This window comes from Eumetopias jubatus, unplaced genomic scaffold, assembly GCF_037043125.1.
Source record: "Eumetopias jubatus isolate StellerSeaLion01/CBP00866 unplaced genomic scaffold, mEumJub1_p1.0 scaffold_8, whole genome shotgun sequence".
Classification (NCBI taxonomy): Eukaryota; Metazoa; Chordata; class Mammalia; order Carnivora; family Otariidae; genus Eumetopias; species Eumetopias jubatus.
In genome coordinates, this window is record NW_028274814.1 from 76,121,428 (window position 1) to 76,149,359 (window position 27,932).

General features: G+C 39.6%; 1 protein-coding gene across 1 annotated transcript; it reads right to left on the reverse strand.

Moving 5' to 3' along the window:
• Positions 1 to 245: 245 nt before the first annotated feature.
• SLC38A4 (solute carrier family 38 member 4) lies at positions 246 to 27,045 on the reverse strand. Its single transcript, XM_028123122.2, has 15 exons — positions 26,927 to 27,045; positions 22,956 to 23,046; positions 22,338 to 22,453; positions 19,525 to 19,598; positions 18,958 to 19,050; positions 14,445 to 14,526; positions 14,078 to 14,160; positions 13,924 to 13,982; positions 12,786 to 13,061; positions 12,594 to 12,673; positions 10,888 to 10,988; positions 9,016 to 9,140; positions 3,594 to 3,738; positions 1,869 to 1,966; positions 246 to 347 (listed from the first exon to the last, which is right to left on the reverse strand). Exons 1-15 carry the CDS (start codon positions 27,043 to 27,045, stop codon positions 246 to 248), a joined length of 1,644 nt encoding a protein of 547 aa, XP_027978923.1.
• Between the last annotated feature and the right edge of the window lie 887 nt (positions 27,046 to 27,932).

Below are 27,932 nucleotides of genomic sequence, written 5' to 3' on the forward strand. Positions count from 1 at the left end.
CATCCTCTTATACTGCTCTGGGAAAACATGGGTAGCAACGCACACCACAGGTTTTAAACATATGAACAGCTGTTCTTGACACAAATGATGCTTTTTCTCTTCCGTAGGTGCCTGGTGATGTTACCATAAACATCTTTGGAATCTTCCTGTTATTTCCTATGAATAACATTCCAATCAATAGAACTCAAACGTCTTTTGCAGCATAATTTGCAACCATTTCCAATAGAAAAAGTATTTTCCTTGGGTTAGTGATGCTTGGAATTTGGGGGATTGTAAATCCAGTCAATTATAATGAGTGCCATGCTTCCAATCATGAAGATGATTCCAACCACAAGGAAAATTAAAGCCTGTCAATCAGAGAGAACTTGTTAGGGCACACAGAAACCATGTTTCGCACAGTTTGCTCTTATAAGTTGTTTACCTAGGGTAGCAATCTGATTGACATATTGAATTGTATTATTCCTATAGCTCAGATGTCCGTGCCTAGCAGTTCAGTGAATTTAGAACCCAAGTTGGGAAAAAAGGATGAATCCAGTGGAGTGATTTAACCCAAATCCTCAAAATAAAGGAATAGTTGATTTGGTACATTGAAATGATAGAATACCCTGTAATCATTAAAAATCAAGAGACAGAAAAAGATTTAATGACATTGGGTGTGCTCACAATCTTCTAGGTGAAAAAGGGCAAGCCCTAGAAGGGCGTATCATAGTATATATGATAGGATTAAATTTTATAAAACAAAAACAAAAGCCTAATCTATATCGCACATTCCTTAAAATAAAAAAGGCAATGGACCTAGGAGACACTTTTACTCATTTTTACATCTGGTCAAACTTGTCTGTTTTACAAACAGGACAAGTAATCTGCCAAGGTCACACTGCTTAAAAGTCCAAGCAGGATGGACTAAAGAGGGTAGGTATTCAGGGGTGAGATGATGGGAGGAACTTTTGATACCAAACTGTCGTGAAGTCCCTGACAGTCCTGAGGGGTGAAGGACTCTCAGGCAAATTTCAGTGTCACTCACTAAGGGGTATTGTTTTTCAGCCTTAAATGGAAGACTTTATAAAATAGTCATTGATCATTGACAGGGCGCCTGGGTGGCTCAGTTGGTTAAGCAACTGCCTTCGGCTCAGGTCATGATCCTGGAGTCCCGGGATCGAGTCCCGCATCGGGCTCTGAGTCTGCTTCTCCCTCTGACCCTCCTCTCTCTCATGCTGTCTCTCATTCTCTCTCTCGCAAATAAATAAAATCTTAAAAAAATAATAAAAATAATAAAATAGTCATTGATAATATTTAATTATTGGGAAAACAATTAGTTCTGGCATATGTTTCTATAGTAGCACTTTGGAAAAGAAACATGCTCTAGTTTAATAAGATTATATTTTATATCTCAAGAGATTAACTGGAAAAGGAATGGTTCTGTTCTGGATCTCTGTCTACACCAAGGTACTATGGAGGGGGAAACAAAGCAATATCTTTTGGCCTGACAAACCTAACAGATATGACTAAAGATGTTTAAGTTATGTCATAACACTGCCAGGGAGCCCAATTCCTTCCCACGTAATTTCCCGTAGATAGTGCTGCAGTCTTGGTAGTGGAAACTGGTAGACATGTATGCCTGTAGGAAAACTCCGTTAGTGTTTGACAGGTAGGAAGGACTCAACACAAGATACTTGATAATAAGAAGGGAAGAACTCCTGGAATCATCTCAGTACCAGAAATCCACCCCGCTTTCTCTCCACTAGAGTTCCAGCCCATCTCTGATTTTTGGTTCTCTTTCACCAATGTTTTTGAATCGTGTATTTTCGGTTTTGCTCTAAGTAGTCGAAGAGCAACTTAAAATGGTGGAAATTGCAAGCCTTACTTACCCCAACCTTTTGTGGCGACCTAAGTGGTTCTTTCTTGACAAGTTTAAGATAAAACACTGCTGGAAGAATGAAGATCAACATAGTGGCCGAAGAAGCCCCTGAGGAGAGAAGCAAAGGACAGGTTAATGTCTTATTCAGCAAGGCAGAGACCCAAGGTCATGCACTTTAAAGAAACAAAATCTAACGTTACCCTAATCTTAGCACTAAAAGTACCATCAACTCGTCTTGGTTGCTTATTCAAATATCTGTTTATCAAGAAAATTTAAAATATACCCAACATCACAGTTGCATCCTAGGTGCACATAACATACAAGTAACCATAAGAGGCCACCTGTTAAAAATTCAAAGGAAATTGACAATATAAACACCTACTAAGGAAGCTGAGCTCATCACATACCCTTCCTATCCACTTCTAGCTTTTTAAGTGGCTCACACCGAATTTTTTAAAAATGTTATATTGGAGGGGCGCCTGGGTGGCTCAGTCGTTAAGCGTCTGCCTTCGGCTCAGGTCATGGTCCCAGGGTCCTGGGATCGAGCCCCGCATCGGGCTCCCTGCTCCGCGGGAAGCCTGCTTCTCCCTCTCCCACTCCCCCTGCTGTGTGTTCCCTCTCTCGCCGTGTCTCTCTCTGTCAAATAAATAAATAAAATCTTTAAAAAAATGTTTATATTGTATTTAAAATTTGAGTAGTCTCTCCAATCAGGAGATGAAAACTGAATTAATAGGCTACAGCGTTAAAAGAGAATATGCTTTATAAGACCAACCTCCTCCACCTCCAAAGACAACCGTCAATGCTCAGCTGATGCGGACAGAGCTGAGAAAGCATCCTGTAGATAAAAATCTGTCTTCCTTACTGTTTGATGCAGCTTTAAGACCTAAATCCAAAGCTTGGATCTATTCCAAGTCACAGGTATTCCCCAATTTTGAAAGGTCATGTTATGCCACTTCGCTTTTAGGAAAGACCTACGTTAGTACCCATTTTCACTAACTGAAAGAAATCTGAAGAGAATTTTTGCCTTTCAGAGAAAAAGGCAAAAAAGGGAACAGAGCTTTCAGACTTTGTTCTGCAGTGAATGTGAATAGAGGCAGCGCACCCTGAGCAGCGAGAGTGGTGTCACCAAGTTCTCGCCCTGGGAGCTACGCTCCATCTCGGCATTCAGCTCTCATAGCTTTTGAACTATGTCTGAATATCTGTTTTGTTGTTGTTGTTGTTGTTGTTTTGATTGGTTTGGTTTTATCTCCGTTTACTTTCTGCATTTGTTACCAATATGTATCCTAAGGTATCAGAAAAGCCCAAAGAGGTTATTTTTTGTGTCTGGGATGCTCAAAAATTTTCCCATATAAATGAATGGTAATTGCTTCTTTGCTTTATGCCTTTGAGGCTTACAAAAGATTTCATAGGAACACTCGACTTTTGGGTGGGGGTGGGTGGAGAAGCTGTATATGACTTGACTTCTACGAGGCTCAATTTCCTATCCGTCAGAAGACGCAGCTGGATTAGATGGCCTCTAAGGTTTTTTGTTTTTTGTTTTCCTGATCCTATGAATAATTCCAGAGTCACCTGCGAGGGAGGGGAGGTGACAAGCTGGAGCCCGGCTGGGCTAATAGGAATCCCATGAGCCTAAGATGGACGAGGGATCCTTGACCTCCCATGCACCGGCTCCCTGTCTGCCCTTTAGGAAGGTATCAGCTCGAGCTGACTAAATAAAATCTTTTCTCAAACTTACCTATGAATCCAAAGATGTATTTTATAGTTGGCACAAGGATGACCAAAACATTATTCAGTGCAAGGAGTATGGCTGCAATCAAGAAATGTCTTATCCAACTGAAGGGTCTTTTGGGAAATAAGAGCGTGGTCACTGATGTACGAATCTGCAACAACAAAGTTCAAAGTTGATTTTTATCTACAATTTCAAATATTCTCATCTCTCTAAAGCATCTTCTGCATTTTTCCTTTTTCTCCCAAGAAAGATCTCGATGCTTTTTACCTTTCAAGATTTCATTATCGTGGTAAAATATACGTAACATTTACCATCTTACCCATTTTTAAGCGTGCAGGTCGATTATTAAGTACATTGATATTATTGTGCAACCTTGATGCTGACATGTGTTTGAAAGAGTATTTGCCTTGTGCTCACTTTCTCAGCTTTCAGATTTTTTTCTCAAAGATCTCAGAAAGAGATAAAATAACAGGTAAGACATAGAATTTAGGGACATGGTAAAACCCTTGTTGATTTCTAAACATGTCTCGTTAGACTGGATTAAGCATTAAGGGAAAGCACTAAATTGATTTATATACTGCTCGTGAACAGAATTTTTACTGGATTTTTTTTAAAATTTAGTATTGTATTTAGCATTTTTGCCACATGATGTTTTAAAAATATGATACTCTTTGTGTTTGCTCCTTTTCCCCCCCTTTTATCTCTCCCCTTCCTAATTATAGATTATAAATGCACAAAAGTCAAAGAACAGGACCTAATAATTTTAACATTCTTCAAAGTTTCTAGTTTGGTGTCTTGCACACAGCAGGCCTAAATAAATGTTGAATTAAATTGAACAGACAAATCCCTGCCCTCCCTTCAGGAGCCTTGACAGACATCAGCCCTATTTGGGCAGCTACAATAAGTAGGTGAAGGGTCAAGAGAGGCTCCATTTGTAGCAGCCTTTCAAGTTACTGTGCTGTAACCAGATAAAAAGATCCTGTGGGCAGAGGGACTGCCCTGCCTGCTTGAACAGCTTAACAAAGTAGAAAATACTCTTATCTTTGGAATCTTTTAGAGGACATTTTTTGACTTATTGAAAAGCCAGTAGACTAATTCCACTAAGTGAACACTTCAGTTAAGCTAGGATTTCCCATTTTTAGAAATGCTGGGGTTGATTTTTCTTCTGAAAATTTTACTTCCGAAGTCTCTTACTGGTGGAGAGATGGGAACTCATTTGAGAGAGAAAATGTAAAATGCATTTAGAAACACATGTATGCATGACAAAAATTTGTAGTGTCTAATGGGACATTCCTTTCATACCACTGCACCAAAAATTAAAGCCATCTGTTTAGGTTTCAAAAGCAATTTCATTTCCAGAATGGCAAGCCAGATAGTCTCTGGAAATGGTTTAAGAGTGACTTTGTAAAGGATTTTAAAAATTGGATTAGTTAAAATTATGAAACTTGCTCTGAAAAGTAGGCTGAAGAAAGCAAATGGTTTGAGAACATTTTCCTCTGCTGCCCATAAATTCTACATTATGATCCACAATTTGTGCTTAATCAATCTTGTCCAAACTGGTCTCATTAGGCTTAAAAATGAGCTTTCTATGGTACATCCACATGGCTGAAGGATTTGTCTGAAAGTGCTAAATGTATAGAATGAACAAGTACATGCAGGTTATTTTCAGGCAGAGGTCATATGTATGGTTTTTTTTTTTTTTTGTCTTTTGTTAAAATAATATTGTATATTCAAGAGGCTGAGTTAAGAGGTAAACCTATATGTACAGGGTCCCTGAATGTGAATGCAGTTTCCTATGGTCTCATCGCTCCTGGAAAGACTAGGGCCTGATGATGGAAGAGTACAGAAGGTTTACAGGAATCATGGTCAGAACACATGGGGAAAGCTGGCTCCTCACAGCAAAGAAAGAACAAAATCCCCAACAGAACTGAAGGCATTTGGAGCTGCCAGTGCATTCCTAGGAAGGATAAGAGGGCAAATTGGGAGACAGCAGGCTGTGGCTGGTGGGAGGTGGTGGTGGAAAAGGAAAAGAAAACCTGTTGGTCATTCTATGTTAAAATGCTGCCTTGAGAGGTGAGCTTGGATCAATAGGTCCTCCGCAGTTCTGTTTACTATGTCAGGAGCGAGGTAAGTCTGGCCTGTTACCCACAGTGCACTGCCTGCTGTTCCACTTATCTAAGCGCCTTTTCTCTACTGACACAAACTGATAAGAACCTGGAAATGTGGGTCAGATGCCATGGGAGGTGGGGGGAATGTCCATAGCAACGGCCATGGCCTCTGACCCAGAATGATTCCAGAAAGGTCCTTGGCAGCTCTAGAAAAAAACATCTGCTATTTCCAGAGAGTGTATTCGGAATAGGAGTCTGTGAGGGGGTGCTATGTTTGAATCCGGGGACACAATGTGAGGCTGAGTAGAAAGTGGGAACCTTTGTTAGGTCTGAACTTGTAAAAATAAATCAATCCTATGGTTTAGAAGTGAATCACAGTTTCACTTTGTAACATTGCTTAGGACAAGTGTGTTGGAAATATCTGTGGATCACTAGTCTATTCCAGTTCATGGCAATATTTGCAATATTTCTATGCCTATATCTAATGGGGGATCTGAAGGCAACATCAATGGAAAGAATGACATCACTATTGTAAAATATAAATAGCTAGAAAATCTGAGATGTGATTATTTTTTTTTTAAGGTATGGCAAACAGAATGTGAGTCTGTGTTCTTAATAAACTCATTAGGATTATCTGATTTTCTGTTTTTCATGGTGATGTGTGAACTTTACCGCATAAAGAGAAGTATAATCTGAAAATGGTGTTCATAGTCTTTGGGAAGGAAGTGCAGTTCCATAATGGACAACCTTGCCTATACCACCACCACCCCAAAACTAGAAACAGAAATACTGGGACACTAGTGAAAAAGCAGTTCACTTCATTTATTCATTTGCTCGATAATCATTTTTGTGCTCAATATGTGTCTTTCATTAAGAAGGAAAAAAACTGACCTAACTGGAGAAAATAAAGATAATAAATGGAATAATCAAAGGAAAATCCATCCAACCCCCCAACAACAGCAACACCTTTGTCTCTTCTTGGATTCCTAAGAAAAAGAGCCCACTTATCATTTGTTGAAAGAAGTAGAATATAAATTTATACCTAAAATTGAGAGGTTTTAATCCTAATAGATTAGGTTTTGTTTGTTTTTATTATTTGCATGTGGGGATATCAAAGCAAAGTAAATAAATTTCTTACTGGTCAAGAGTTTCTTAATTCAAAGAAACCCTCAGGAGAACCCTGGCATGCATGACTCAGTGTTTGCCACGTTGAAAGTCATGGCTGCAAGTCGTAAGGAACAAACACACCATCAACTTCTCATGCTTTAGGGGTAGAGTGTCTGAACGTAGCCTTGTGGGTTTGACTGGGACAAGGAGGCTTTTTTTGCCCTCCATCAGACCCATGGAGGCTTGGTTCATTTAGCCCAGATCCTCACCCAAACTGAAGTTCATGGCAAATGTCAGTAAGGGGAACAGCCTCTGCTTTTGCCAGAAAAGACAGTTTATACATCTCCAGAAAAGGCAAGATTCTTTTGGAGACCATTTTTTCCTGGCAACCATTGCTGAGCTCCTGAGCCAGCCACTGTGCACATCCTTAACCTCCAGGACTTTTAACCCAGGGGAGAAGGTGGGCACTTACACAGATGATCTCAATGTAACAGTGTAAGGTGAGAGACAGAATGAGGTGCAAAATGTTTCATAAATGTCAGTGTTGGGTGAAAACTCTTACTTAAGGAGAACAGTTGTTTTTCTGAAATTTGGTTCTCCTAGTCAGTCTTGATTCTAAGGTTCATCTCATGGAGAGGTTTCCTACCTACTACTGTTCTTGATGGTCTGACTTCTACCAGTGCCTTATCTGTCATGAGAGAAAGAGCTTCTGTGGGGAGATCTAGATTTCAAATGTTGAGGTGAAATGACCACCAGTAGATGAAAGGCTGACTTCCACTTCCCATTATCTTGACACCAGCCGTCAGGGTCCTGCTAGGAGCACTGCATTAGTCAACTGTGACTGACTAGCTTCATGACCACGGCCAAGTCCGTTAATCTCCCGAGACCACAACATGAAAGCACTATATTTAGGGCTTATGAAGAAAACAATACAGAAGCACATAACAGATTTCTTTTGTACATTACTTTGATTCGATAATGATGGGAGTGCCTACTGTGTGCCAAAAATTAGTCGGTGATATCTTTACACACAAAAAGAAGGGCTTCAACATTCTTTCCTCAGAGACAGTGTTTGCTTGGAAATTTTACCCTATGGTACACTTTCTGTCTACAGCTGTCTTCTGCCTTGTACCCATGATGGAGCTGATTTTAGGCTTAAGCTGTGTGCATGTCGTTTGAAATACTTTCAGACACATGAGAGGCAAGATATTATTTAAGAGTAAAATATTAGCCCTCCTGGTAATAAGGATCTGATTTCATGCACTCATGAAAAAGGAATGTGTCAAAAAATATTTCGGCACACAAGCTGCATTTAAAGTGACCACAGTGTCATTATAGGAGTAGTCCTCATATGCTGGGCCCCGTATGGAACATTCTGTACAGGATGGCGCTGGTTACTAGGTTGCTTATTTTTCCCCCTAAAATGAATGAGTAAATTCAGTATTTATGAAAGGAGAACAGTTGGCAGGAGAATGCAGACCCGTGTTTATCCATAGGTGGTAGTTTTAACTCACGCAGCCCAAATCTCTTCAACCAGCCCTGCCCTGTGATCTCAGAATGAGTGATGCCAAAGGCAAATGCCAAGAAGGGGAATCCCAGTAGGAGTCTGACAGTTTTGGGGATTGTAAAAGAGATATATGAGGGGTAATATAACTATTTTTCAAGAAATTTAGTTCTAGCATGTAATTTACATAAGAGGATTCCCCTTCTCATTGGTCTTCAAGGAGTCAGATGAAGGTGACTTTCTAATGTTACCGCAGCACAACACACTGGGGGGTGGGAGGGAATTAAATACCTTCAGAACTGGTGAAAACGCAATGAACTGCAAAGAAATGTGGTTTTGGCTTTCAAGTTTCAGAAGTTCTGTGAACTCCTACTCATTTCTACTAACCCACAAGATAGAAACTCAGGATCTGCTTTTTGAATTTGAGCCTAACAATAAATTTTGACTTCAATAAACCTGGAAAATAAATATAGAAATACAGTTGGTGATTTTTTTTCCTCCTATATTTTAAAAGTGTTTGACATCTAAAAATATTTGTTATAACTTACATATTAAATTGTCCATTTTAAATGGCTCCAAAGTGCTATATAAAAATGTCTTCAGGCATTACAATTGCAAACTCGCATCACAAGGAAAGCCACATCAAATGGGAACATATATACTAGCTGAGGTTAAGCAGGATTCTTCCATCAAAACTTCATGTACTTACTGGGAACAGGACAATGGGTACCGTTAGTGTCACAGCCACAAGGACCGCCAGGCGTACCATGAGGAGAGGGGTGTCGAATGTGTAGACTTTGCTGTAAGCGTGTAGTAATTCGTCTTCAACTTCTCCTACAAAGACGAAGAAGAGAATGCGTTCACTTGGTGCTGTCAGGGCCATACCAACTGTAACATTTTACAAAAGGAACACAGTTCAATGGGGAGAAAAACAAACAAACCCCCAGGTGTGGGAATCTAGATACCTCTGTTTTAATCCTGTCTCTGAGCTTATTAGTTGTGTGACTTTTCTTCAAATGAACAAGGGAACCCTGAAGCTCATAAAGTTGCCGAAGCTAGAATCAAATTATGCAGGTGCCTCTCTAGCTCATTTACTTCGTGGTAAGTCTATCTCTGCTGTATGGGAAGCCTTGCAAAAGAGGTGACAGGCTGAGGTGCTCTGTTGAAGGGGTTGAAAGAGCCAAGCCCCACCAGCCTGTCCCTCGCACCCTGCCAACCCCCCTCCACTCCCACCTTCCCAGTTAGCTTTGATGCAACTTCTCTGAACCTAGTATGGAAACCTTAGGACAAATGAACTCTAACATTTTTCTTCAAGTTCAACAATTATGACGATTTCATCATGACACTGATACAGACTTTTGGGGATTTTTCAAGCTTTTGCTTGTCTTAAGAGACTCATTAGGGTCAGTATAAGGACATGCAAGGATGAATTAGCATGATTTTTACAGGGTCTCTTAATGGATGTTGATCTAAGATTAAGATGCCACCCACCTAGAAAACGTATTCATTCAGAATTCCAGACACAAATGACATGGAGATGCTTATAGAATCAGATGTAGTTTGATTTTTTTTTTCCTCCTTACCCCCCTCCAAACCAGACAGAGGGGGGTAAAAATACCTTCCATAGTTTTGATCTGAGTTTTATTAATTCACGGTACAACAAAGAGTTCGTGCCCAATCTAAAGTGAGTGCTTGGTTAATAGTCAAATATTAGTCAAATGGAAAAAAACCCAAGTAAATGGTGCCACCTCCCTAGTCTTTTGCTCCACAATTTGTCTTGAATCAATTTAACTTAGTGAATCGGGAAAAAGAAAACTAAACGGAAAAGTTAAAGAGGTTTATATAAAAGATAAGTTTACGTTGCTAACATTGATTTGTGACAACAGGTCAATGTTAGAATCCCTGAAATATGTCTATAGGGGCTGTAACAATCCTATTTCTTTTGTGTCCATTAAGATGCCATAGGCAAATTGTTTTAGGCATAATCTAATGTGTCCATAAGTTGCTTTTCTTTGTTTTTGGTAGTACATTCCCATATTGGAGGGAATTCTGTCATGTCTTTTCTCGGGAAACCATTCACCATAACAGAATAGAACGGGATGAGGCAAAAAACTTGCCTAACACTCCAAGCCCCCAGATTCCACTTGCCTGGTAAACAAAAAGCAGGTTCCAACTCTAGGACTTTGTACTTTTCCTACCACTTGTTTGGTAGTTAGTTATTCTACCAAAAGAACTTTACAATATACAACTGGACTCACTGTCATTGCTTCTATCTTGAGATGGCCTAGGGACTCAAGCCAAAGAAATATAATCTACCTCTTAGGGAAAATAATTTAAATAAGAGGGCTGGTTTTCATAAAATATGTGTGAATTCACAAATGGTTGTAACTTGTTGGCCAGGCTGGTTCAGGTCCCATTTTCTTAGGTCAAGTGACAAGGCTAACATAGCATGTTAATTGATTATGTGTACTAGAGATCATGCTGCTTAGAGAGGGCGATTAAAAGAATTATACCCAATCAGGTTAATGATCAGTCCAACTAGGATTTGCACGAAGAGAATGACTTTGACAGAGTGACCTACCATAGAAGGTTAGGTAGCCAAAGAGGGCAGCAAGCAGGTACATGACGAGCATCCCCGTGATGGAAATATTGGACACTGTCTGCATCTTCCTCCGGGACCGACTGAAAAGAAAACACCAAGCTTTGTGGGTTGTTGTTGTTTTTTTTTTAACTTGTGAAAGTACCACTTATTATCATTAAAATTTTTAAAAAATAGTGAAAGAATGTATGCCTGTGTTTGCTTTTATAAAACCATGTTTCTAGTGCAGAAACATAGCTTATTTAGACTTGTCTTTGAGAGCCATGGAGGATTTGTTTCCATTTTTCTCTTCTCTCTTTTTTTTTTTTTAAGATGTATTTATTTGAGAGAGAGAGAGAATGAGAGAGAGAGAAAGAGAAAACACGAGCAGGGGAGGGGGAGAGGGAGAGAGAGAATCTCCAGCAGACTCCCCGCTGAGGGCAGAGCCCGATGCGTGGCTCCGTCTCACGACCCTGAGATCATAACCTGAGCTGAAATCAAGAGTCAGATATTTAACTGACTGAGCCACCCAGGTGCCCCTGTTTCCATTTTTCTTAAGCACTACTCCTTCAGTCTTAGGGACAACCGTTTTCCTAGAAGACTAATTTATTTTGTGTTGATAAATATATTTGTCTACTGAGTGTTCAAGAATATAATTAACATAGAGATCAAACTGGCTCCTAATGTGGAAAGTGTTAATATTTCACAGTGAGATGGGTTTAATGAGGACACAAACCTACTAGAATCAGCATAGCACAGCTTTCATGAGTCCAGACTACCAGGAAGCCTGGACAGCTTCTGAAAACCATTCTGGAGAGCAGCCAGCTGCTAAAGGTCAACTGTCAGGCCTCCGAAGTAACTGCTATCACTTCTTGATCTTTGGCTAAAGTCAAGTGTAGGGTAACTGCTACATGTGATTTTCCAAGTAAACCAAAGACATCAAAATAATTGAAAGTATTCCAAAAATTTCTTACAAGGTAAATCAGATTTTGTGAGGCAAGTTATTGCTATTTACAGAGAGTAAAGAGTGAGGTTATTGATACCTGGATTAAATAAATTTAGAATTATTATAGGACACCCTTCTCTAAAGGTAGAGGGGAAAACTGTGCTAGTGGGCTCAGGCATACTTCATACCTAAGTAGATAGAGGTCAACAACTTCAAAGGGAAAAGACTATTAATGAATCACAGAATTTCAGCTACAAGAAATAAGATTGGTTAGCCAGTGTCTCCACATAAGACAATGAAGGCCAGGTTTTGGCACATCCTTGTGGTGAATGTCTTCTAGACGAGGGTTAGGGACTGATCACAAGTGAACTCAATGGCTTAGCAAGGCAACCCTAACCATAATTTTTGGTCTTCATGGCTATGGTCACTTCCAGTTGAGGTGACGACATTCCCAGCAAAATTCAAATTCAGATTCCTCATGCCTGCCAAATTTCTTCTAGCCATTGGCTCCTCCTCCCCCTGCCCTAAGCCCCTCTTGTGGATCATAGTATGGAGAAATGGGAGGGAAGGAAGGAAATAAGGTAGTGCAGTGAGGGGGCTGATTCACACCTTTTTTGGTTAAAGTACATCCCTGATGAGTGGAATGTACCACAAACTTTCTCTGGAGAAAAAGCCATTAACCATGTTTCCATATACAGCACCTTTGAACATACGAAGCACATTTTCAAAACAAATTAGAATGCAAACATGAAGGCTGCCTTACTCTTTAAGTTCACTGTAGATGGGAAGGACCTCTGGATGGCACACAAAAGCAAATGCTAGGATAGGAATCGCGTAGGCCGTCTGAAAAACAAAGATAACAATGCTGGTGTAGCATTCCAACACAGACGACGACCCCAAACCATCTCCATTTATAAAATAGAGATTCAGCTGTAGTGTTAGGCTCATCACTTACCCGGGAGTTGAATACAAAGTATTTGGGTTGACACTTGTCATCACTGTGTGCTTCGTACTCTACTCCGCTGCCATGAAGAGAGCCCTTGGCCTGGTTCTCATCTAGCCCTGCAGGATTCTGGTGGGTGTAATCCATCATGAAGTTCACCCCACTACTCTCGGAGTTGTTAGGCAGCATTACCATGTGCACTGGAAGTGTATTGTTGAATGTCAGATTTCCAACATTGTGATCCAGAACAGGCAGAGGGCAGGGTATTTGGAATTTCTTGTAAATCACCTAGGCCCAGCCAAAAAAAAAAAAAAAAAAAAAAAAATCAGCCTTTTGAGGAAAACAATGAAACAAAAATCCATATATGTGGCTTATGGGGTAGAGGTGAAGAGCGTCTGCTGAGGATTCCTTCTAGGCTAATGGACAACGGAGACTCCCTCTAGCCTCTGCTCTAAGGAAACAGTTGGAACGATGGTCGCCCCTGAGAGTCAACAGGACGGTATTTTGCATGAATCCATCCTAAGTATTCTTCTGTGAGAAAGGTGATCATTGCCTTGCTACACTTCATATCTTTTAATTCTTCAAACTAATATAAATAAATATAAAAAATTCTCCTTTGCCTTTTTAGAGAAATGCATATACGTTTTGGCATCCATGATATTACAAAAAAAAAAAAAAATCTCTCCCTTTTGGTGGGGAGTGGGGGCAGTGGGGAGAAGAATTTCTTTTTTAATTCCACTGGGGTCGCCCTCTTTTCATGGGTGGAATACGCAGGAGAAAATGACAGATTGATGTAGATGTGGGTAATTCTATAGCCTACTCATTTCTCTTCTGGGACTCTTCACTTCTTCCTCCACCTTTCTAAATGGAAGGTCGTTGTCATATCACTACTTGAAGGATTCCTTTTGTCCAAATATACATCCTGTGTGCTTTGAACATAGTATTAGCCATGGCCTTGACATTCTAACTCAACTATTTTTAAACTCATGACTGTCCTTTCCTCATTCCAAATTAGAATACAAGAAAATGGTTTGTGATGCAAGAAGTATTTCATGCTAGTGAAGTGCTTGAACAAAAATGAGGACACTAATTCAGGGACTAATGTCTCATGCTCACCAACCTGCAGGGATCATGTCAATAAATCACTTACCACACTGACAAAAAACACCATGCAGGTAAGAGAAAATCCACTGGTATAACCAAGGTAACCTAAAAGTTAGCAGAGAAATTCTGGAAGGTGAATATGGTCTCTACAATTGGCCCACCTATTAGAATATGAAAATAAAAATTAAAAATGACTTTACCTAAATTTTTAAGAAGAGAAAGTGGAAGAATGATTCCAAGAGACACAAATATGACGAGGTAGTTGCCATTGAGGTACCATTCTCTGAAAGAGAAAGGGTGGCAAGAATATTAGGATGCGCCTGGGTGGCTCAGTTGGTTAAATGTGCAACACTTGATTCATGATCTCAGCGTCAAGAGATCGAACCCCGCTTTGGGCTCCATGCTGGCCATAGAGTCTGCTTAAGATTCTCTCTCCTTCTGTCTCTCCCCACCCCACTCTCTCGCTCAAAAAAAAAAAAAAAAAAAAGGGAAGAAAGAAAAAATCAGGATCAGAAAAGACCAATTAGAATGAGTCAACGGATGTTACAGAGAGAACATAAGACATACCCAGTATTTTCTTCAAGTCCCATGAAAGCTCTGATTACTTCAGGTAGTTCATATTTAATGATAAAGAGGTAGCTGGACATTGCTAAAATGGAAAACGTGACAGCTTAGTGGTGTACATAGCACTAAAGTCGCAGGCAAGTTGTGAGAAGTCCCGGCATTTGGGACATTCAGTCTTCTGGTAAGATGAGCATCTAATCCCCCAAACGGAAAGAAAAGCCACCCAGTGTGTTTTGTACGGCTTCCAAGTTCTTTTCAAAAATAGATATTTGGCCCTCTGACTCTTGCACATGGATCTTTGCTAACAGTATCAATGCTGATTCTGTTTTTAATCCAGCTCTGAGGTTTTCAGTGATGCTGCTTTTTCAAAGTTTCCCCCTAATTAGTTATAAGTCATCATGGCCTGTACGGAGGGCCTGTTTTAGTGTCCATCACTTGGGCAGGGGTCTGGCCACAAAAGGAGAGAGGGTAGTTCCCCAGGTGGGCCCTGGTCTAGTCCTCTGTAACCTCCCCAGAGGGCACCCAACGCCTCAGAGCACGGATCGTCGCAACTAGAGGCTGACTGGATTGATAAAAGAATGTAAGAGACGACAGCTTCTCCCACCTTGGTCAGTGAATTTTTTTCTCTATATCCCAGTCTCCCTTTGGCCAAATAAGAAATTATACAACATGGCAAAATTCTTGAGCTTCTACATAAGTGATATGATATGTGATAAGTGATATGTTATCATGTACTCTTCTGAAAAATCTGTTGATATAATCTGTAAACCCTCTCCCTGGAAAAACGTGTATGTATACATATTCATAACGTATAGCGTTGCCTAAAGTTGTAGGGATTGATGCAACTTCTCTTTCCCAAGTCCGTCCATGCCGTGAAGTATAATGTTAATTTGACACAGGATCCAGGAAGTTAAAAATAAAATTCATTTTATTAATTTAAATTAAAAATAAGACTGACAAGTTTTGCAATGCAATGTGTAAGTGTGTGCTACATCTTTCTGGTGAATTTTTGCTCATAGACTTGTGAAAGCAGATATCTAAGTTGCAAATTGTACTATTAATAGTTTCAAAGGATTTTTTTAACCTCCAACAAAAGTAGTAATTGGCATCCATGATATTACAAAAAAAAAAATCTCTCCCTTTTGGTGGGGAGTGGGGGTGATATGGTGATAATGATTCCCTACACTGTTTACTCCTGCAGATTACTCCATTCAATCAGCTAAAAAGCCACGTAAAACAGCAAGGTATAGGTTATTTTCATTCCACTGCTGAGGATAGATATGTTTGAAAGCTTTCTTGACATGTTCAGGATCTCGCAGATTGAAAACAACAGACCACATCCAAAATATAAGATCCCTGACTTCAGGCCAGTGTTTCTTCTCTATTGTGAAGTGAAATGATTTTTACAATACCTGACGTGTCTTCTGTAAATATTATTTGGTTAATCTTTACAAAGACCTTGGCTAACACTAAATCTTACAGAGCGCAAACAGAGGAGATATTTCTGATTAACTGGCTCAGTGAGGTACCATTCAATTTTAGAGCTATTAATTGCTGACTTTCAGTGATGTCACCACTGTTAATGTGTTTGGTCTTCGAAAATTTAGAATGATCCAGACCTGTCTGGGTAATGTCAACATTATTCTGCTAATGTTGAAACATCTGTGGTAAATGTTAATTTTTCAGGGGATTGAGAAAATTAAACTTTCTAAATGTGGAGTTGCTAAATACAGAAATACAAATGATTTCCCTTAGACTAATATAACTACTAATCACATAGAGTAACCAAAGTGAGAGCATTTTCAGGAACGGTATATGAAATTTTGTTTTACTCCCTTAAAGCCACACTTCCTTCATGTGTATGCATCTTGACTGAGAGACCATTTTATAGTTTACTCTATTATTTAGAAGGATAATGGTAGTTATACTTTGAGCAAAAGACAGTGCTGTTTCTCCTCAGCTCGTTGGGTTTAGGGCTAAATATGTGTATGTCCAGTTATTTCAGTTATCCAAACAAGTAAATTAGATCAACTATGAGGTGATCCTATGAAATGCCTGACAGTTTAAGTCTTGAAAGGGCTGAAAATTTGAACCAAATGTAAAGCAGTCTATTCGGTGGGGGATGGGGAGCTTATACCCTTGTGGCCTGAAACCAGTAAAATGTAGGAAACAATCCTGGTATTACTGCCAAATTCTACCCAGGTCTATCGTCTTAATATATACAAATATGAAAAGAAATAAATACAAATCATTAAGATATGCCTGGATTTTATTTATCTGCTTACCAACCATCCATTAGCAGGAGGAGGTATAGTTGGATAAAAGTTATTAAAAGAATTGCTGCATTCCAGAAATCCTAGGTAACTCCAATGATTTTGTTTAAAAAGAGTTACCTCCTTGCAAGATCTCTGTGCAAATTTATTTATTGCAGCAATTGTTTGTCATAGTGAAAAACTAGAAACAATCCAATATCAATAAGGGATTCAGTAAACCCATTATGGTACATTTGCACAATGGAAAATTCAAAAGCCATTTAAAAGAATAATATGCAAATACATTCAAGGCGTATTGTCAAGTAAAAAAAGGAAGCTGCAAATCAGTATTATAAGATGATCCAATTTTATCAGTAACAATATATTTATTAAATTTTGCATAGAGGAAAACCTTGGAGTAGCTATTTTTAAGGGTGACTTATATAAATATTTCTTTATAATTAATATATTTATGTAATGTTTAGTTTTTCACAATTAGCATATATTTGTCTTATAATTATAAAAACGCCCATTTAAAAAATAACCAGGAGGGCTCCAGAGACACTGAATCTGAGAACTAGGGAGGAAAGGATGTGCTGAACCCTTATGTGCCATATGTTGTCTGATTTCACCCTCACAATGACCTTGTGAGATGGAATATAATTCTCATTTTCATAGATGGAAAAATTAGACTCAGACGAGTAAGGTCACAGACAATGACAGAAACAGACTCAAATTTAGGTGCATCAGACTCCAGAAGTCTATTCTCTACTCAAGGGCTTTAAAATATTTTTTAAAAGCAGTAACATGTCAGATACATACAAACAGGACCAAGGGAACCTGGAGGGACTAGTACCTACTAGTCTAGAGAAGCGATGGGTCATGGGAGCAAACAGAAAGAATATGTGTCTTTTGGGGGGATGTTGGGGGCCTCCCAGAGTAGGGGAACTGAGTATGTTTGTTACGGTATGACAGGACATATAAAAGCTAGCTAGCTAGCTAGCTAGGTCTGGAGGTAGTAGGAAAGGTATCAGGAAGGTAGGCAGAAGAAAGATGAAGATCCTTACATAACAAGCCAAGGAGTTTAAGTTTTAAACTGAAAATAATGAGGGCATGCTGAAGAATTTTATGCATGTGAGAAGCGAGACTAGATTTGCATTTGAGAAAGTGAATTTGGAGGATAAATCGGAGATAGGAGCAGGAGAAACTCAAGGCAGGAAGCCCAGTTAGAAGGCTCCTGCAAGAGTCTGAGCAGAAACAGTGACCACCTGAACTGTGATAGAGAGACTAGAGGAGAGGAGAACTTCTCAAGGCAGGTAAGAAACAGAATGGACAAGAGTAGGTATCTGATTGAATGATCAGGATTAAGGAGGGAGGGAGAAGTTTAGGATGACACCTATCATGTTTGGCTCAAGAAACTGGAGGCTCCTGGTATTGTTCATCGAGAGAAGAAAGAAAGAACAGAATAGCAGGTTTGGGGACTGGAGAGGAGGTGAAGAAGTAGGCACCACTGTGTGATGATAGACTCCAGGCCGTGCAAGAGGACACAGGCAGTAGGACATAGGAATTAGGGGTCTGGATGCCTTCTGAGGGTCAAAGACTCCATAGGACCTGTGAAGCTGGTGGGCAAACATATCACCTGGAACACTATTAAAAATACACATTCCTAGGTTCCACTCTAGAAATTATCATTTAGTAGGAATTATAAGAATCTGTAGAACCAAGGAATTGGTGGTTTTATTATAATGCTCCCAATATCTACCTAGTCAGATTTTTGCTTTAGCACAACTTCTCAGGACATACTCCAATAGGCTGGCTCTGTGAAGGCTGTCTCAAGGAACCACCCCCCGCCCCCATATTTGGCTATGCCTTTCAGATACTTAATTTTCAGTTTTATGAAATAAACTCAGTCATACATATGAAACATCAACTGTTCTGACAAAGACAGAAATAAGCACTAACGATTTCATTTTTAAAATTTAAATGAAAGCCACAATAGCATTTGATATCAAGAAAGCTTTTATTTTCTATTTTACTTCTAGAATTCATTTGGTGGGATCCTATATAATATTCTTTTAGATGTTGTTATTTTTTCATTAAAGAAAGACAGCAAATCTACTTAAGAATCCTTATTTTTAAAATTTCTGAAAATAAAGCAGCTGTTTTTCTGTATTTAAAGTACTTGTTCATTGCCGTAAGAGTTTTCTGGTTTATTGAACATTCTTTAGAAAGTTCAAGTGGTAGTGAATATTATATGCCCTTACCTCCAATGTTCTGCATTGTAATGGAAACAAAAGCTCCGATTTTCCCAGGCCATCCAAATGCCTTTTCCCCTAGTTTTTCATAAATTAAAGATCCTGTAATAAGAAGTAAAAACAAAAAAAACAAAAGAACAACCTTTTAAAAGGATTGTTTTAATGACTAGAATATTTCTATAATTGTGCACTGGAGTCTCAAATGTGTACATAAACACCACATAGAAATTATAAACCCCAAAGATGCAATCTCAGAAGCCAGTACAAAATCTGTTAAATGTTCTCCAGACAAGAAGCAATGGCTTCATTCATCTTAGCTCTGTGCAGCAAGTCAGAACTGTTATTTCTGTCATCCATCAAGACTCCTTTTTCCTATTTGGCTTGAACCTCAGCCAGTTGCCTTTCACTTCTCTTAGCTACCTAATTACTAAAAACATTGAGAGGCCATGTTGTTGGGGTCAGAAGAAAATGAAATGTGAAATTGACTAAAATCCTCCGACGGTTAGAGAGCAATAGACTGAACTACCCTTTAACAAGAATCGAAACGGAACATCTTGGACTTGAGGGGTAGCATACCTCCTTCCTTGGCGGTCTTTAATAAAAGGTGAACTGAGTAGAGGGATAATATTGCCACGGCAAGCAGCAGGGTTCTGGGAAGGGAACAGAGAGTAGACCGTAAATTTCTATAATAAATAAGACATCCTCACATTCGATATTATAAATTATCGCACTGGTCCTTTCAACCATTAACTTTCCGAAAGTATGTGGGTTTTTGAGAAGCTGAGAAATTCTTTTCTGAACTCCACGCATACCCTGTGCTGTCACACAACTGGAATGTGCTGTATTTTATGTGCTAAAACATACCACCAGAAGTTCCCCTCTAGCCGAGGTTGGTTCATAACTTAGATGCTAAATGTATAGCAAAATTAGCAAATACTCTCTCTACTTATTCAGCATATGGCTATATGTCCATCATATTTGGGTGTTATTCTCAGCAACTTTTATAACTGAAGGACTATTTGACAAGCTGACTAAGCCTTAATGTAAAAATCTAGAAATACCGAGGCTGGAGCATGCAGTCTAACCTGCATTACTACTGACCCTGCACATGAGATAACAAGATACCGTGTGAGCCGGAGGGTCAGGCCGTTGCCCGTATAATAGAACAGAGAAGGGGAAGGATAGGGTGCAGAAAAATGCCGTTTTGTGTTGGGGTCAGAAAGAATCATTTCTGGCTCTGGACCCGCTACAATGTCCACAGGCATGTACGGATTCTCTACGCAGAGAGTGATCAGTGTTTCTCCAAAAACAAGAATTGGGAAAGCAAAAATAAAAGCATCTATATAACAAATAAAGGAATAATACTAAACTTTACCTGACATCTAAAGCAAAAACAAAAACAAAAATAAAACCCTTATTCTTTGTTTTACATGACCAGAACACATTAAACATTTTCCCCACAATCGATCTAATTCTTCTTCGGTAATTCCTGACGAAGTCAATGTTGCGAATGTATATTTGGGCCATGAGTTACAAATTTTTACAACTACTCTAGCTATCTTGTGCTCTTGTTTTCCACAAAATGTTTACCAGAACTGTCTAATCAATGACTTATTCATATATGTTTCCATATGCCTTGTGAACTTACCTGTTTTTAAAGATGAGATTCAGATTACAGAATTTTATTTCCTGCAAAAATAATGAGCATTCCCTGTATTCTAAACACATACTTTCTTTGGCAGAAAATACTAAAAGTAAAACCAATGAAATCCTGTGTCAGTCGCTGTGAGTTAAGGGGGTTAGCCGAATTCAATCTGTGCTTCTTGGATACACAGAACATACCTCACGATGTCCAACAATGTAATTGCTCTGGACAGTTTAATCTGTTAAATGTTTAGGTCTGAAATGAAGCCCTCGGTTTTAAAAGTGGAATATTCTACTCCCTTGAAAATGATCTTGTGACCCTAGGCCTAGGATCGGGGGAAGAGTCTCTTATTTCTATTCATCAGTGATTGATGATAACTTCCTAACTGGAGAAGGCAGTCTGCCTTAGAGATAGTGCCTATTACAAAAGTATACAACTGTGTGTATGAATACATCTCTAAGCCATTAAGATTCAGAGAATTAAAAAAAAAAAACTACTTCGTTTCAAACATGACGTTGATATAAAAATCCGTTCAGCTAAAGAATATTATACCCAAAACAGATCAGAGCAGTAACACAATATAAATATTTATAGTCCTGCCTGCTCCTTAGCCCTCAAATAGCTGTGTGATTATCTAATCATAAATGATGCTCAAAACATAAATAGCATATATTTATAACATAAGCATTGCATTCATAGACAGCTATTTAACACTCTAGCATTGCACTAGGGATGGCGATCTGTATTCACGCTGATGCCTGCCTAATATTAGACTATTCCTGTGAAGAATTCCACTGCTGCCAACTGTGTCTTAGAAAATACCGGGCTGTATGTGATGCACACAAACGTCTGTGGCTGTTTGTCACAGACGATGTGGTGTCCATCCTCCAGGTCGGCCATGTGACCCTGCTACCCTTAAGCAGCATTTGACCAAGTACATAGGTTTAGGAATAAACTCTGGCCACTCTGCAAATATTTCTGTGCCAAGCACTGTACTAGGTCTTGGGGATACAGACATGTGGTGAGTGAAAACAGATGTGGGCTCAATCCCCTGGAGATTATAATCTAGCAAGGGAGAGAGATACTAACCAAATAAATTGGACTACTGCACTAAAATATTAAAATTATGGGGAGTGTACAGTAAGGTGTTTGTCCTGGGCATGGAGGCCAACAAAGGCATAACTCAGGTGAGGATGAGCTGTGCTATGAGGAGTCAACTAGATGAAGAAGAAAGGGAAAAGAATTCCAGGACCCTGTGCAAAGGTCCTTTGGTGAGAGGGGAACATGGCACCTTCTGGGATGGAGAGAAGGCCAGTGTGCTCATTGCATCAGGCATCTAGGGGGTGTAGGGGATGGGGCACAAGATGGGACCGGAGCATACAGGACTCTAGGCCTGGTTTGGGATGGGATTCTTTTCCTCACAGTGTGATACAGTCGGATCTGCTTCGGGGAAAGATCTTTTTACGGTGAATCACTTTGTAAAATGCTTTCTTTGAACTGGTAGGGCTGTTCCAGTACTTTGGGTGGTTGAGCACATATAGTTTCTGCCAGTTGGTTAGGGGCAGCTGGTTGAAAAAACACCATGATTAGTCTGCTCTGATTAGTCCTCAGGTTGCTGTTTTATCTAGATGCCCGAGAATATGCTAATAATTTCTCAGATCATTCCTGTTCACAAAGATCAAACTTGGGATTGTTAATTGAAAGAACACCAGGTGTGCATGGGCTTTGAACCAGATGTACTTACATAAAAAGTATGATCCCCGTGTTGGCCATGGCATAGGACAGCCCCAAGATTCCACTGCCCATGATGGCATTACTCAGGTTGAATGAAGACATTCCAAAGGAGGTGGTTCCAGGATGCTTCAAGAAAAAAGGGCACATTTTAAGCAAATATTTGCCAAAGGAGGAACCCTTTTCAAATTATTCTTATTCTCACATTATCTTTTATTGGAGAAGCTTACAGTTCAAAATTGAAGAGTGCGATAAAATCACAAGTGAGTAAAAAGCTGTTATTTCAATAAAAGCATATAATTTTCAAAGGAATGCTTGGTTTCAGCAGGGGTCTCAGGGAAAAAATAGAAAATACAAGTTGGGTAATGTAAAGAAGGGAAAGCATGTCTGATTGCAGATTACATTTGGGTTAGAATGATTTCTCCAAAAAACAAATGAATTTCATAAATGATTTATGTAGCCATATGGCGAACAGGAAAAACAAGTCCTTATTCCAGTAAGGGCCTGAATAAACAGAGAATGTGCTGATCAAGCCTTGGAAAATTTCAGTCACATTGTTTTCCCACAGAGACCTAGGTAGATCAGGCACCCTTGAGTCCTGTTTACTGCCCAAAAGCAGAAATTCACTTACATGTTCATCATCATAATCTGCCAGCTTCTTTTCCCCTAAAAATCCATTTGTCAGGAATTTCTGACTTTCAGCATCTTCATTAGTAAATTGACTGGATGCACATACAAAAAAGAAAATGAAGGAAAAACAGCTAAGTAAATGCTCTGAATTATATTTATGTTTCTGGTGATCTAAGTCACTGAATCGGGGAGGAAAAACAAGGCACTTAAAACTTTTTTTTTTTTCTCTCTTTTGTTCCTTCATACTAGTGTTCCTTCCAGACCAACAACTGAGCTCTATTCGTGAATATACTTTGGGAAAGGAGAAAAGTTATGAAGGAAGAAAATAATTTTTTAAGCCATATTTCTTCTTTCCACAAGAATTGTGCCCCCAAAAAATGAATAATTACAGCTAATTTTTGTTTTCACTTTGGGCCCTCCCAAAGAGAAGGTATAGAGTGGTGACTGAGTTTTCCCCGTTACTACCACACCATAATCAGACGATTGTATTAATTCAATAAATATTAAGTGCCTAAGCATGTGATCTTCATCTCATTCGATGTTCAAATATCCCTATGAGAGGAACTTTCAAGCCCCTGCCCTACAGATGAGGTGACCCTGGCTCAGAAAAGGGAAGTAACATGCCCACACCCACCCAACTCCAAGTCTAGGGTCTTCCATGGTGCCCTGCAGTCGCAGGCAGGACCCCATAGCTAGTGTTTTCCTTTTTTCTTGGCTCCACCTGTGTATTCATATATCCCTTGCTGGAATGTAGTTCAGTGGTAGCTCTGTGTTGTGTTTGGTTGTTTTTGTGTGTGAGTGTACAGATTTTCATGACTGAAGATATACTTGAGCCATTTAGACAATGAGAAACTGAGAAAAATGTTAAGGAAAACCATGACTTGGTAGAAGAGCTGGGAAGAAGTAGGGCTTTCTACCTTTGCCATCAGCAAACGCTGTGACTGTGGTCTACTTGGGCAGAGGTTGGACACCGCCCATGGCTATTCTGTACAGGTCCTGCGGTTATATGCCAGGGGTTTGAGGAAATGGGTCTAGTATAACCAAGTGTCCAGAAGGCTTGACTAGTAATCACAGGAGATCTGTACAAATTATCCTTTATAACAAGCTAATCTTGAAAATATCTTGTGAGAAAGCGATAACAAGGTTACTTTGGGAGACTATAGAACAATGTCAAGTGTAGGTAGAACCAGCAGATGAAGTTACCAAGTTTGATGGGCTTTTCTAGATATTCACTGTGGACAAATTAGGAACATTTCCCGGCATTCTCCTCTTTCTCCTAGGAAGCATAATGCCCGCCGATGCTTTCTTCCATCCCTGCATGAAACCCCGCGCCCCCTGCTCCCTTTCTGTGCTTTACTTTAATAGTCTGTAGTTAATAGACTAGCTATGTGGAGACTGGAACATAATGTTCGTAGTTGGAAACAGACAAAATCAGATAAAATGGAGCCTAAAACACGCCTAAGGATTAGCAAACAAAAGTGTCATCTGGATTTAAACTCTGGAATGCCAACATTCTATTACTTTACCTCAATCAATAACTTAGAATCCTTTAGTCCATGAGTAGATTTTAAAATTTAAAATGTGAAAGTAAATAGATTTTTCTCTCTCAAGGCATCTGCATGTTTTTATTTTGGCATGAGATGAATTATAATCATAAAACATGACAAGACTGGATAAACTATATGAGAAATGTTTTGAATGTCTTAAATGTTTTGATACTGAACACAGCATGTATTGAAAACATAAGTATAATGATTCCAAATAAATGAACTATGTTCAATTTCCCAACAATTTACATTGAAGGGATCAATCCAACCAAACATAAGCAAAACCCATCTTTTTAAAGTGATTATAAAATTGCAAAATGATGACTGGGTCTGAGTCAGGAGTTAAAAGCTAAGTCACTGTAAGCAGTCCTGAACACATTGTATGAAGCTTAACAGAAGCATTCCTGTCTTTCCACTGTGGCTTTTAGAGGACCAAATCGAATGACCCTGTAGGACTGTTCTCGGGATGGTGTCCCCCTCCGCTCAGCCACCTCTGCCGAGTTCATATCTACGTGCCTCCTTCTCAGAAACAAGAGCTCTCAGAATTGGTCAATTTACTAGAGGTGACAAGCGAAGGGGAAAGAACCAAAGTTTATTGGGGATCAGCTATCTTTCAGGCATTCATGGAATTAATCCTTAGAAAATAGGTGCTAGTTGCTCGTGCTGCATTTTTCACTAAAGCTCACGAGAAGATAAATATCTTCTCCAAACGTAGGCAACCACTCTGCAGATCCCAAAGCCCTGTGTTCTGCCACACTGTGCCTTGTCAAGAGTTGCTCAACCTAGAAAATGCCACGAGTTACATCTCCATCATCTCTCTAGTCCATCGGCACACGAGGTGACTGCACAGGCTCTATGGAGGGAGAACAGGGCTTCCTCCTGATGGTCTTTCCTCGATGTCATGAAATGAAATGAGATGTCCTTGTTTGAGGGTCATATTCTCTACATCAGGCCTAGATTTGGTCAAACATTTCCTTCTAAGTGTCTGAAATCATGCATCATTTGTGTTCTATACCATTTTGTGAGAAATGAATTTCCTTTATCAAAAGTCTATTATGCAGCTACTACATTCCAGGCAATATGCTATGTGCTGGGTCCACAGAAGCCAGTAGCCTGTTGTGGTGGAATGATGGAGGAGAGCAGGCACACAAAGGAGGGGTGGTCACTTTCACCCGAGGGAGGGCTTCATCGGAGTTCTGACTTTGAGCTGTGTCTTGGAGGATGAATGGTATCAATGGAGGAAGGGGAAGGTGGATGAGTGACACAAAAAGAGGGCATTCCAGGCTGATGGAGCAGAATGAGTGAAGGCACAGGGAGCTGGAAATGGCTCAACAAGGCTTTCCTACAAAAAGGGAGCAGAGCAAGATATGAACAGGAGAGCCAGATCAGGGACAAACCAAGAAGGGCCTTACATGCCAAACAATGTATGGCCCAGTCTTTGTCTTATAGCTAATGGGAAGCCACTGAAAGGCTTTACCAAGGGATGGAAGCTGAGTTACTCTCAACTGTAAAAGATTACTTTTGCAGGGATGTGAAGAGCTAGTTGGAGGTGAGCAAAATGTAGGACAGGGAGACCAAGGGACAGGAAAGGCTGTTCTAACAGGTGACAGATGATGAGGTCCTAGAGTAAGATGGCAGTAGAATGGGTACAGAGAAGAGGGTGGATTTGAGACCTTAAAGAGGTAGAACCAATCAGATATAATCAAACACTCGATGTGTGGCTGGGAAAAGGGACGATTTGAGGTTGACAGTCAGGGTCTTTTGACTGAGTTGCTACAAGACAGTGGTGATTTTCACCATGATGGCAATTACTGGACGAAAAGGAGATTTTGAAGAGAAATATAGGAGTTCAATATTAGACATCACAAGTTTGACTTTTAAATGAGGCAATTCAGACACATGAGGCACCCTATAGAGAGACGTGTGGCAGATAGTTGGATAGAGTGACCTGAAACGAAGTGAGAAGTAGTCTAACAGGCTGAAGACATGGCACACATTCGGTGAGTGGAACTGTGAGAGTTGTCAATGAGCTTGCTCACAGGTCATTTTTAGTGACCAAGGAATCGCTACAGAATTCTGGAGATGCGGCAACATCGAAGGGGCAGTCAAAGGAAGAGGAATCTCAGGGGAAAATAGTCCAAAAGGTGAAAGAAGTGATAGGTTATATAACTTTGAATGTTCTGTATTAATGGGGACTAGAACACTGTAACCTCAATTCTAAATTAGTCACACACAGTCTAAATCAGACTGACATATAATGATGATATAATAATGAACTTCAGGATCAGAGTTGATGTGTGAACATCAATGTCATGGTTATCTTGCAAATAGATAATGAGTCCAATTCTTCCTGACAAAAACCTTGTTTTTCACATCCATAAACCTGTCATTTTTCCATGGAACCTGGTCATTTTTAATCCCATACCTGCTCATTGCTGCCTTTTCTAAATTACCCATCCCGGTGTAGCTATCTTGAGCACTTTCTCCACTGACGCTCTCGTCATCAGGTTCAATGTTGACATTTCTCAGCTCCATGGGATCCATTTGAGCTGCCAGCACCTCTTGTCCACACACAAGGTCCTTCAGTGTAAACAGTATACTGCACCTTCAGCCTCAGGCTCTTCCACTTTAGGCTGGTATTCAGAACACTCTTTCCTGCAAGAAGAACATGAAATAAATCATAATTTTCTTTAAATTAGATAAATGAATATGAATCACCTACTTTGTGTATGGTCTCTATAGAAACATGGAAAGAAAGTACACTCCTGAAAAATGTCCTATAAATTTATTTCTGGCAAGTTCCTTTACCCAATACAAAAACAGAAAATCAAAGAGAAGAAGGAAAGTCCTTTAATAAATCGCTAAATCATCGGATATTTATAGAGTGCCTATGTAGATGAACATGGCAGGTGCTCTGCTAGTCACTGTGGGAAGAAAAAAAAAAAATACGACCTGGCAGCCATCTTCAAGAGGCTTTCCAATTTGTAAGCAAATTGCCTGATTTTAAAAGAAAAGAAGATGAAAGTAAATTGTTGACAAAGACCTGACAAGGCAGAATCTAACAGTGTCTCTACCAGCAGTAAGATAGGAATATTACTGCTTGAATTTGCTAATTGGGTATAAAAGAATTCACATCACCAGAACGCCTGATGACAAGCAACACAGGGTAGGATCATGCCAAGGGAAATGCTTTCCAGGCACTTGGATCATGAAGCCAAAGCTAAGAATGTAACAAAAGGAAGTACAGGTTTAGCTTTGAATCAGCATCTGTTACCATCCATATAAAATTAAAATGCATTTTAACAGCAAAGAGACTCAGCTTTTAGGTTCTGCTCTGCCTTTAATTCATTGGATCCCAGCACAAGTTAACTTTTTTTAAAGATTTTATTTATTTTTGAGAGAGCACGAGAGAAAGAGTGCATGTGCGCATG

Excerpts from the sequence above, each read along its gene's own strand:
- SLC38A4 (XM_028123122.2), bottom strand. The coding sequence starts at position 27,045 with ATGGATCCCATGGAGCTGAGAAATGTCAACATTGAACCTGATGACGAG. Across the intron at positions 13,983-14,077 it reads TTCTCTTCTTAAAAATTTAG|GTTACCTTGGTTATACCAGT; the intron begins GTAAAGTCATTT and ends GCTAACTTTTAG. Across the intron at positions 13,062-13,923 it reads TGGTGTTTTTTGTCAGTGTG|GTGATTTACAAGAAATTCCA; the intron begins GTAAGTGATTTA and ends GGCTGGGCCTAG.